The sequence below is a fragment of the Podarcis melisellensis genome (genome assembly GCF_964234715.1).
Source record: "Podarcis melisellensis genome assembly, chromosome: 1".
Classification (NCBI taxonomy): domain Eukaryota; kingdom Metazoa; phylum Chordata; class Lepidosauria; order Squamata; family Lacertidae; genus Podarcis; species Podarcis melisellensis.
In genome coordinates, this window is record NC_138528.1 from 81,791,416 (window position 1) to 81,802,197 (window position 10,782).

General features: G+C 43.1%; 2 protein-coding genes across 2 annotated transcripts; one reads left to right on the forward strand and one right to left on the reverse strand.

Moving 5' to 3' along the window:
• Positions 1-4,278: 4,278 nt before the first annotated feature.
• Positions 4,279-5,241, forward strand: LOC309366579 (olfactory receptor 5AP2-like; the record flags this gene model as incomplete). The annotated part of the gene is made up of 1 exon (XM_081905262.1): positions 4,279-5,241. The coding sequence occupies one exon, from the start codon at positions 4,279-4,281 to the stop codon at positions 5,239-5,241; it is 963 nt and encodes a 320-aa protein (XP_081761388.1).
• A 4,590-nt stretch (positions 5,242-9,831) lies between these two features.
• Positions 9,832-10,782, reverse strand: LOC309377963 (olfactory receptor 5M11-like; the record flags this gene model as incomplete). Its single annotated transcript, XM_081925699.1, has 1 exon — positions 9,832-10,782. One exon carries the CDS (start codon positions 10,780-10,782, stop codon positions 9,832-9,834), a length of 951 nt encoding a protein of 316 aa, XP_081781825.1.

The window sequence follows — 10,782 nt, forward strand, 5'->3', positions numbered from 1 at the left end:
GCAGCCACAGTGGCAAAAGCATTGAACTGTCTCTGTGCTGAGGCATCAAAGCACTGACTTCCCCATGCCTCAGTCATCTTCTCCCTCTCCCTCTCTGGAGCTGGCAGTGACACTTGGCATTGGGAAGGCATGTGAGCAGTGCCACCATGCCTGTGCTGCCTCATTTCCTGTTGCAATTGCTATTACCATTTCCAGTGGCAGAAATTAGCCACTGCTAATGGTGAACCCCACTTCTGAGATACTGTGATCCCTGCCCCTGACAGTCCGTGCAGAAATTTAGTAAAATAGCGCACCAATTTGTCTATCCAGAAATATGGCGGAGAAATTTGAGAGGCTATTTGTGCACAGCCCTAACCTATATATTGCATGTATTTTACTGTCTATACAACACTATCAGTCTTCAACATCTGGCAGAATTTCAGGATGCAATCTGATTTATTTATTTTTTGAATAGCGAACCTTTTCATTTATTGCTCTTTTGGAATTTTGAGTTTGAGGGCTGTTTTTGAGGAATTGATGTAAAGCAGGGATGGAAAATGCCCAGATATTATTGGACTACAACTCCCATTATCACTGGTCATTGGCCATTCCAACTGTGGCTTGCTCCCACCACCACAATGAGAAGGATGGATTAGCTTTGACTGGAGGCATACCAATCTGGTCAGTGGTGCTGCTATTGCCAGCACCTCCCTCTGCCCCCTTTGACTGTGCACCATAGCTACACACAGGAGTGCTGACCTGGGCCCCCAGGTTATGAGTGCCCAATGATGCCTGTGATGTAATGTGAGGTCATAATGTCACGACATCATGACGTCATGTTATGTTGGTGGCACAACAGTGCTTCCGAGGCCTTGCGGGGTCTCGGAGGGTACATCTGAGGCCTCACGAGACCTCCGATGAGATTTCCAGTTTCTACCGGAGGTCGTGTTCAGATGCTGGCAGGGCCTCAGACATTGCTTCTGAGACCTCACAGGGTCTCCGAGGTCACATCTGAGACCTTGCGAGAACAAACACAAGAAACAAACAACTAAGACTGCAGCCAAAATGGAGGGTGGAGGGTGCACTAGCCAACTAAGATAAAACACGGGCAACAAACAATGTTTACTTATTTATTTACCGATTTACTGACTGTAAGGAAGGGAATGATTAATTGTCAAAGGACAGAGAAACGAACAGATAATAGGCTGGATACCAGAAGGCACTGGATGGGAAAACAAGACAAAATAATTAATATAAATAACTACTAATGAATTAACCACTAATGTTAACGAAAGCTAAGCAGGGTACTACTGCGAAAATTCACACATATACACATTCACATACATCACAAGATGAAGTGGAACACAGAACTGTAAAAAAAAAACTAAAAAGCTTTAGATAAAAAACAAACTTTAGCTCCTTGGAGAGAGAGCAGAAGGTGGTTCTCAGTGTCATGCTCTATTTATGAAATGTATTCTATTTACTGTTTTGAATTTTCTCAGTATTTGACAACTCAGATTTTAATTAGGTCCACCGAGCTTGTATATTATTTTGGCATCTCAAAGGACTTCCAAAACTAACTATAAAATCCTTGTTTCTCTATTGGAAGTCAGAGTTCCCATTGTTTCCTCTTTATCTTTAGCCTCAACCATCTCAAACTGAAAGACTAAGCCAGGGACATGGATCATATCAGAGGAGAACCACTGTAGAACCTGCAGATTTATTTATTCTTTTTAACATCATGCACTTAACTGCAAAAGCCAGATTTCTATGAGGCTGCTTTGCATGATTAACCCCTTCGCTTGGCAGATAACAAGAGGTAAGGTGCTGATCCTAGACCTTTGTAGATCTCTCTTGATTTTTTTCTGAGAGCTTTACATGAGTAGCAGCCCCTGATTCAGTTGATAGAAACCTGTTGGGAAATAGTCAAATGATTGTTAGGGTGTGTGTGTGTTTTTAAACTAATTATGCTTGTCCCATAACTAGAAAGCACATGTTTGAGTGGTTTTTCACTTGACCGATGCTTTCTAGGCATGGATCCAAGTGATTTCCCCCTTGCCTCACTCCTTTCCCAGGGAAAACCTGCTCTTTAGCTCTAAATCAGAACAAACAGTAATCAGCAGAAAACCTGATTGCTGTTTGCTCCAGCTGAGCACTAAAGTGGTTTTCCCCAGGGGAAATGCAGTGGGAGAAGAGGAGGTGTATATGGATAAGCTCCAAGAGGGGAACCAGGAGACAAATTCCTGTCTTGCTGTCAGACAGCACCTGTTTAAATGGCCAAAAGCCCATTGAAGAAAACTTACTGCAGTTCCAATGCAGCAACCCCAAGGTTTGTAGAAATACAAATAAATGTAAAAACCTAGGTGACTTGGGGGAAACCCCAAAACAGCTCAATGAAGCATGTGGTCCATGGCCAGAGAACATTGTGTGCTCTGAATGGAGCAGGGAAGAGAGATCCTGGGAATGGAATGGACTATCTTCTACAAACCCCCTACAGCATTGCACTTCTCTCAGAGGTGCAGAGGAGAATGGCAGACCCTCCAATGTCCCTATTTTCCAAATACGTCCTGGATTAGAGAAGTCGCCCCAGTTTCTGATTTGATCCCGCAGTGTCCCACTTTTCCTTAGGATGTCCCTATTTTCATTGTAGAAATGTTGGATGGTATGGAGTTATCTGACCCCTGAGCTGTCTGAAGGCAATCCTGTATAGGGAAGGGTTTTTTTTTATTTTTAATGTTTTATTATGTTTTTATATATGTTGGGACAACCCAATAAGATATGCGGGATATAAATAGTAAAATTATCATTATGGAATGGGACATCCCTATTTTCAGTGGACAAATGTTGGAGCGTGGGGAGGAGTCTCTTCTCTCCTTTGCACCTTTGATGTCAGAACTGCAAAGAAGAAGAGGAGGATTACAACATGCTGCGTTATTTGGATCTTGCTAACTGAAGCTACTGCAGTAAAAGGAGAGAGCTAATTATACAGTGATAGTACACACAGGCATTTTCCATGGGAGTGGCAGAGAATTTGCTTTTCTTCCCTAGCCCATGTGCGTGTGACTTCCTGATACATATCATGTTGCAGCCAGTAAAAAAACCTTGAGGAAGGAACATGATCTACCGAAAGACCTAGCAGAGGAACAAAGCGCGCAGGATCATGCACTGGGCTCAGGCTAGCAGATGCATTGCATTCTGATTGCTGTTAACAAGATTGAATGTGGGAGGGGAATCTCACTGAAGGAGGACAGGGAGAGAACGAAGTAGCAAGCCACCTTTGGCTAAACAAATGGCAGGAAGGGATGGAGAGGGAATTCAATGTCTCACAAGCAAGGCTGACAATGCCCATCCATGACTCACCTTCTGTTGCTCACACATGCGGCTCAGCTAGATAGGTAAAGAAAAAGTGTTTTACATGTGTTGTATATGTGATAAAGCACTGTGACTCCAGATGGCGCTGTGGAGTCTTTCCCCACCAGATTTCCCTGTATGAGTTTACAGCGCATTTAACTGAATTGCTTCTTTGATGTGTCTAGATCCAACCATGCAATCACCATGTACATACAGACACACATGCCTTTGCATACCTCCTTACCTCTCTCAGTTGGCCCAAGGGTATTTCTCTGTCTCTCATAGAACTGAACACACCTCTCTCCCCCTTAAAAAAGCCTTCCCAGGGTAGCAGACAGGCAGAGAAGCAATCAGGGAAACCATCGCAATCACTTCTCTAAAACTAGAAGAAGAATCTCTTTAGGGCACTGCAAGCCCACCGCCACCTTCAACAGTACACAGCAGGGCAGCAAAGTGATCCTTGTTTCTCCACTGGAAATTAGACTTCTCCTTGTTTCCTTTTAATTTTTAGTCCCAACCATCTAAAACTGAAAGATTAAGAAGGATCATATCAGATGAGAATCACCACAGGATCTGCAGGAGTTTTTTACATCATGGACATACTGTACCTAAAAAAGCCAGAAACCTTTTGGGCTGCTTTGCATGATTAATCCCTTGGTTTGGCAAGTAACAAAAGGTAATGTCTGATCACAGACCTTTGTTGAGCTCTGTTGGTTTTCAGATAGCTTTTCATGAGCAGCAGGCACTGTTTCCATTGGTAGAAACCTATTGGGAAGTAGCCAGATGACAGATGGCTGAGTCCCAAGAACACTAGAGGACCACGTGTTCCCCAGGCCTGTTCTATAGACTTGATATCATGACTGGAAAGGAAAGGGAGGAATTAAAATGTGTTTGGTATTCATTTTTATAAACAAGTTCAGGTCCACAATTTCCCCCCAATATTCTAGGATGAGAAAAATTACACATGGGGAGGAAATGGTCATGGAGAATTACACCACAACGACTGAGTTCATCCTTCGTGGACTGACAGATCAGCCAGAACTGAAGATTCCCCTCTTTGTGATCTTTCTAGGGATCTATGCTGTCAGCATCGTGGGTAATCTAGGAATGATTGTTTTAATAGGAATTGACTCTCGACTTCACACGCCCATGTATTTTTTCCTTTGCTACCTGTCCTTTGTTGACTTCTGTTACTCCACTGTCATCACTCCCAAGATGCTGGTGAACTTTGTAGCTGATGCTAACATCATTTCATTCCATGGATGTGCAGCACAGTTCTACTTCTTTGGCTCATTTGCAGGCATCGAGGGTTTCCTTTTGGCGGTAATGGCATATGACAGGTACAATGCCATTTGCAACCCACTCCTCTACAAGGTGATTATGTCATGGAAAGTCTGCAGCTACTTAGTAATTGCCTCGTTTCTAGCTGGATTTATAAATGCAGCAATTCACACTTATTTCACGTTCCACCTGCACTTCTGTGATTCTAACATCATCAACCACTTCTTCTGTGACACGCCCCCTCTTCTTGCACTCTCTTGCACTGACATACACATCAACCTGATCATCATTTTTGTCTTTGCCAGTTTTAATGAATTAAGCTGCCTCATCACAATTCTTATTTCCTACATCTATATCCTCTCTGCCATCTTACGGATCAGCTCCTCAGAAGGGAGGCGCAGAGCTTTCTCTACCTGCACTTCCCACTTACTGGCAGTCACCATATTCTTTGGAACGATCCTGTTCATGTATTTGAGACCCAGCTCCAGCCACTCTATGGACCAGGACAAAATAGTCTCTGTCTTCTACACTGTGGTGATTCCCATGCTGAACCCACTCATCTACAGCCTGAGGAACAGGGAGGTAAAGGATGCTCTGAGAAAAGCTGTGCATAGGAAAGCCGTGTTTTAACATGCTGCCTATTGGAAGACTATCAATGTGTGCTTTGGGCATGTTGATGGTAGACTGGCTCTAGCACAATTTTATAAATGTATTGTTAAATGTAAATGTTATCAGCTGATTTTTACCCAGTACTGTTTAGCTCATGTTTTCATTATGTTGGGAAGAACAGACTGTTTGGGGTAGAGCTGCAGCTCAGTGGAAGAGCATCTGTGTTGCCTGCAGAAAGTCCTCTGGTTCAATCACGAGCATCTCTAGGCTGGGAGAGACCCCAGTCTGAAACCCAGGAGAGTCCCTGCCAGTCAATGTAAACAATATTGATCTAGATTGATCAATGATCTGATTCAGTATAAGGCAGCTCCTTATATCCCCAACTTCATCATAATGGAACCTAATGACTTGTAATTCAGCCAGGTATCCGGATCGCACAGAAATAACTTACGGAGACCTAGAGTCAACTAAGTTCTACTCAGAGTAGACTCATTGAAATTTATGAACCTAAGTTAGTAATGTGTATTAACTCAGGACTACTCTGAGTAGGGCTAGCACTGAATGCCATCCATAGGCTTGGATCCTAATTTCCTTTCTGTCAACAGGAGCTTTCTCTGAGTGAAGTTCCATCAGTAGCAACAGAGAGGGTGATTTTTGCCATTTCCCCATGCAGCCACTTCCACCCCTAGAAACCTGCTCAGGAGGGTTCTGGATCCTTCCAGAACAGTGTGAGGGGCTTCAATGGGAGGGGGTAATTGGCAAAAAAACAACAACAACCCAACCCTGCACCTCTTTCTTTTGATCCTTCAGCCAGTCAAAAACCCTACATGAATGAAAGGAGCCCTTCTGTCTGCATTTAATTCATTTGCTGAATTAAAATATGCTGTATAATTTAGTACAGGAGTAGCCAATGTAGTATCCTCTGGGTGTTGTTGAACTATATTTCCAATTTGCCACAGCCAACATGATCAATAATCAGGAATAATAGGAGCTGCAGTCCAACAACATTTGGAAGGCACTACGCTGATTACCCCTGAAGTATATTGGCAAAAGTCATCCCCAAATAAATATCAAATTGAAATACAAACTATTTAAAGGTTTCATAAAGATTATCTATTTTCTCAATTCTAGAAATATAATTAAAATATTTTTGGATAAAGCACCATTGTATTATTATTTTCCCCCATATTATCGATTTCCAGTTCTAACATGACCTTCAGTGGAAACTAAATAGTAGCAGAATTTATTTTATAATTATAATTATTTCATAAAATTTATATGCCGCTTGATTGTAGAAAAAACCTCAAAGTGGTTTACAAAAAGATAAATTTAGCAGAGCAAGATGAATTAAAGATGCAGCACAGACTGTATTCACATGTGATGCCACGTTAGGAATGCTCACTGGAAGTTTTCTGGTGTAGAATGGTACTCCACACTGTAGGGCCTTGTGAGGTTTTGGTGAGTTAGTCTTGAGAATGTGGGGACAAGAGGGGAAAATGTAATTAATTTGCATAAAACACCTGGTTTATTCAATAAAATACCTTACACTGAATGTATGACAAATATACATACTGCACAGAAAAAAGTATCCTTTTGTACAATGCTACACCATTTTATCATTCTGCTGGTAGGCCTGGAATACATAATGTATTATGAAAACACACAGGGAATCCTGCCCATTTCGGTTGCTGTTGCAGACATCAGACAGAAGATGGCGCTCTGAGAAAAGGAAGGAAAATAAGATGTTGTTTTCCATTGTGAATGTAAGCCTGTTCAGGGTGATTCAGAGCTCCTTCTGAGCAATAAATGTCCTTTAAGAAAACCATGATGTTCAACAGTTGAATACTTGGCAACTCAAATCCAATTCAGAAATATCCCTCATGTGAGGAGTGGGGCCATGCTGACTAGCCCACCTGGAGATTGCATGAACCAACTACCTCCTCCCCATCTGAGCATTTGCAGGAGAAAGCATTCACACATACCACTTATACATATATAAAGGTTCTCCCCTTGCAGACGTTTGCACTGTATAGGCCAATGTTAGAGTGTAGGCACATGGCAGGTGCAAGGTCTGTCAAGGCAGGCTCACACTCTTATGCACCGGCCCAATGTATGAGGGATACTTTTGAACAGAACTTTAGTATGGAGGAAACTGAGCTAACAGGATCTTTTTACCCTCTTTGAGATATAGACTTACAAAGCCACTGGGGCGTGGGTGGCGCTGTGGTCTAAACCACCAAGCCTCTTGGATTTGTCGATCGGAAGGTCGGTGGTTCGAATCCCCACAACAGAGTTAGCTCCTGTTGCTCTGTCCCATCTCCTGCCAACCTATCAGTTTGAAAGCATGCCAGTGGAAGAAGATAAATAGGTACCACTGCAGTGGGAAGGTAAACAGCTTCCTAGCAGCGGTTTAATCATACTGGCCACTTGACCCGGAAAGCTGTCTGTGGACCAATACCGACTCTCTCGGTCTGAAAGCGCGATGAGTGCCGCAACCCCATAGTCACCTTTGACTGGACTTAACCGTCCAGGGGTCCTTTACCTTTACTTTACAAAGCCACTGTAACATATGTAACAAAAGGTGAACAAAAGGTGAATCACTGTATGATTAAAAACTTTACTGGACAGTATCAATGTCATTCCTGGGTATTGGCTCAGTTTTATTTCTACTGTAATCACTTTTAGTTTAACAACCAATCAATTGCTGTTGTGAAACTCCTGCACATATTTGTCCTTTTATTCTAGTAAATTAAAACAGATATTGGGGTCTTAGGGGAGGGGTAGTACCTCTGGTGGGGGGCACGTCATGCTCCTTCTGGGGTAGTTTATCCACCTTTGATCCCCACCCTGCACTTGGCTTTCACCTGTAGCTTCCAGAAGCTGTCAGCATGCAACAGCATGCAACACACCCCGGGAAATAGCTTCAATTGGCCAACTAAATCAGGTGAGGGTAGCCAGTGGGTCTTAAACCCTCAGTGTGTTAGGGACTAGTCTGTCCCCTGTAGGTGAAGAGTGAAGCCCTGTAGGCTTCAATGGTTTGAGTGGACGAGACCAATAGTGGGTCCAACGGTCAAGAAGGGGGTTTCTGCACATGGTGTAGAGGCATATGGGGCTCATCAGTCTGGGAAGGCTGCCCATCTAGGGGAAGGAAAACTCTGATCCTAAACCTCTGCTGCCTTGTGGAATATTTTCCGGCTAAAGTAAACCCTACATAAATCTGGAGTGGAGTTCCTAAGGTGGTTGGAAAGTGCCTTGTATGCCTCCTTTCAGCAACTCCTGCAGCAAAGCTGGTGCCAAAAGTATTGCTTTGCCTTCCTTTGGAGCACATCAGTGAGGCCACCTGCTGGTGGTGGTGGGGTCTTCTTCCTGCTTTGGAATGGCTTATAAAGGTGCATCGGCCGTCCTTGCCAAACACCCTGCCCCTTGACAGCCCAGGTCACTCTGCATAGTCCAAGGCAAACTGGAGTGATCCAGGACTGTCTAACTCTCACCCCAACTTCGTTGAAGCCAGTCCCCCCCCCATCATCCCATTTTGGCCTGGGAGTTGGCTGAATTCAGTGCACAGCCCTTGTGCCCAAGCTTTGCTGTTCTAAGATAAAAAGAATCAGGCCTAACACTGCACAAATAGAGCTGTCATTGTCAATATTTTTGTGGGGGGAGGGGCAAAAACCAACGGGTTTCTCTGGGTCTTTTATAAAGGCAGTCTTTTACTTCTTTATCCTTGGAAGACCTACAAGTTTCAGCCCCAAATTAGTGACTTATCTAAGGGCATTGAGGTTTCACTAACCTCTGTTTTCTCCCTTGTCAGCCTCCCCAGTGTTTCTTAGGGTTAGAAACAACCACTAACGATGCGGTAGCTGCTTTAAAGCCTTACTGCATCACCACTCTTGACAGAGGCAATTGTGTTTATTTTTTAGTTTGATGGAAGCTCTGAGAGCCACTCAGAAATTGATGAAAGTGAGGAGGAGTGGAAGAAATGGCAATGCTGGGCCTATCATGTTATTAGAGTTTGCTATGGTCTCAAACCTACATAGATGTGTGAAAAGTCTATGGGCAGTGAAGGCTCTGGATAGCACCTTCCTTTGCCCGTGGCTTCCCATCCCCAAGTCTGCTAGACATGCATACATTGGATGTCATGTTTGAATAGCTACATACAGCTCCAAAATCATAATGACCATTCTATACAACATATGTCCTTAAAATCAGAGATAATAATGGGATGGGCAGCTCTAATTTGAACAACTAGGCTGCTATTTTTCAGTAGCAGTTCCATTTCATTTGTAATGTCCACTTCTGTCTTTAGACTATATAAATGTACAATGTAAGAGCAAGCCAGCTCCCCACTTTATAAGTATCATCAAGTGCAGGTGCCATAAACTGCAATATTAGTTTAATCTGAAACTAGCTCTGATCAAAAATGATCAAGAGCTGAACCCATTCTGCTGCAGTTGTTGACCAACATGGTTACTTGTTACCTAATGCCTTTGGCATTACAAGCAGAACAGAAACACACAACACTCACAACAGTTCTTTATATAAGCATATACTTCACACTATTTATGGAAATAAATAATAGTGGATATTAACCTTTAAATAACGAATTAATTGACATTATCGTTTATGGTGTATATTAGTAAAATACTTCCTTACCAGTCTCTTCATGGCACCCTTGACCTCCTTGTTCCTTAGGCTATAGATCAGTGGATTCAGCATGGGAATCACCACTGCATAAAACAAAGATACTATTTTGCCCCGTTCTGGGGACAGGCTAGAAGGACGCCTGATATACATGACGAAAACTGTCCCATAAAAGAGGGTAACCGCCATCAGGTGGAAGCCACATGTGGAGAAAGCTTTGTACCTACCCTCAACAGAGGGTATCCTCAGGATCGTAGAGAGAATGAAAATGTAGGAGATTAGAATAACAGCTAGGGAGCTGATGAGGTTGAAACTGGCAGAAAGTAACATTAGGGTCTGTTTGACATGGGTGTCAGAGCAGGACAGTTTCATGAGAGGTGGGTCAGCACAGTAAAAGTGGTTGATGACATGGGAGCCACAGAAGGTCAGGCGGAAGGTGAATATGGTCTGTATCATGGCATCTAGGAAAGCATATGCAGAGGGAACAGCCACCAGCCACATGCAAACCTTTGGTGTCATCTTTATGGTATATGTCAGTGGATTGCAGATAGCTGCATACCGATCATATGCCATGACGGCCAGGATGAAACATTCTGTGAGACCCAGAGCAATGAAGAGATAACACTGTATCACACATCCAGTAAAAGAAATGTATTTGTGGCCTGTAACTAAATTTGCCAACATCCGAGGTGTGACATTGGAGGAATAGCAAAAGTCTATAAAGGACAAGCTGCTGAGGAAGAAGTACATGGGTGTGTGGAGTTGGGAGTCCATCTTGATTACTGTGATTGTCCCCAGATTTCCCACAACAGTAATAATATAGACCAGCAGGAACAGAACAGAGAGTGGGAGCTGCAGTTTAGGATACTCTGCAAATCCCAAGAGAATAAATTCAGATCCTGATGTATTATTTCCTTTCACCAT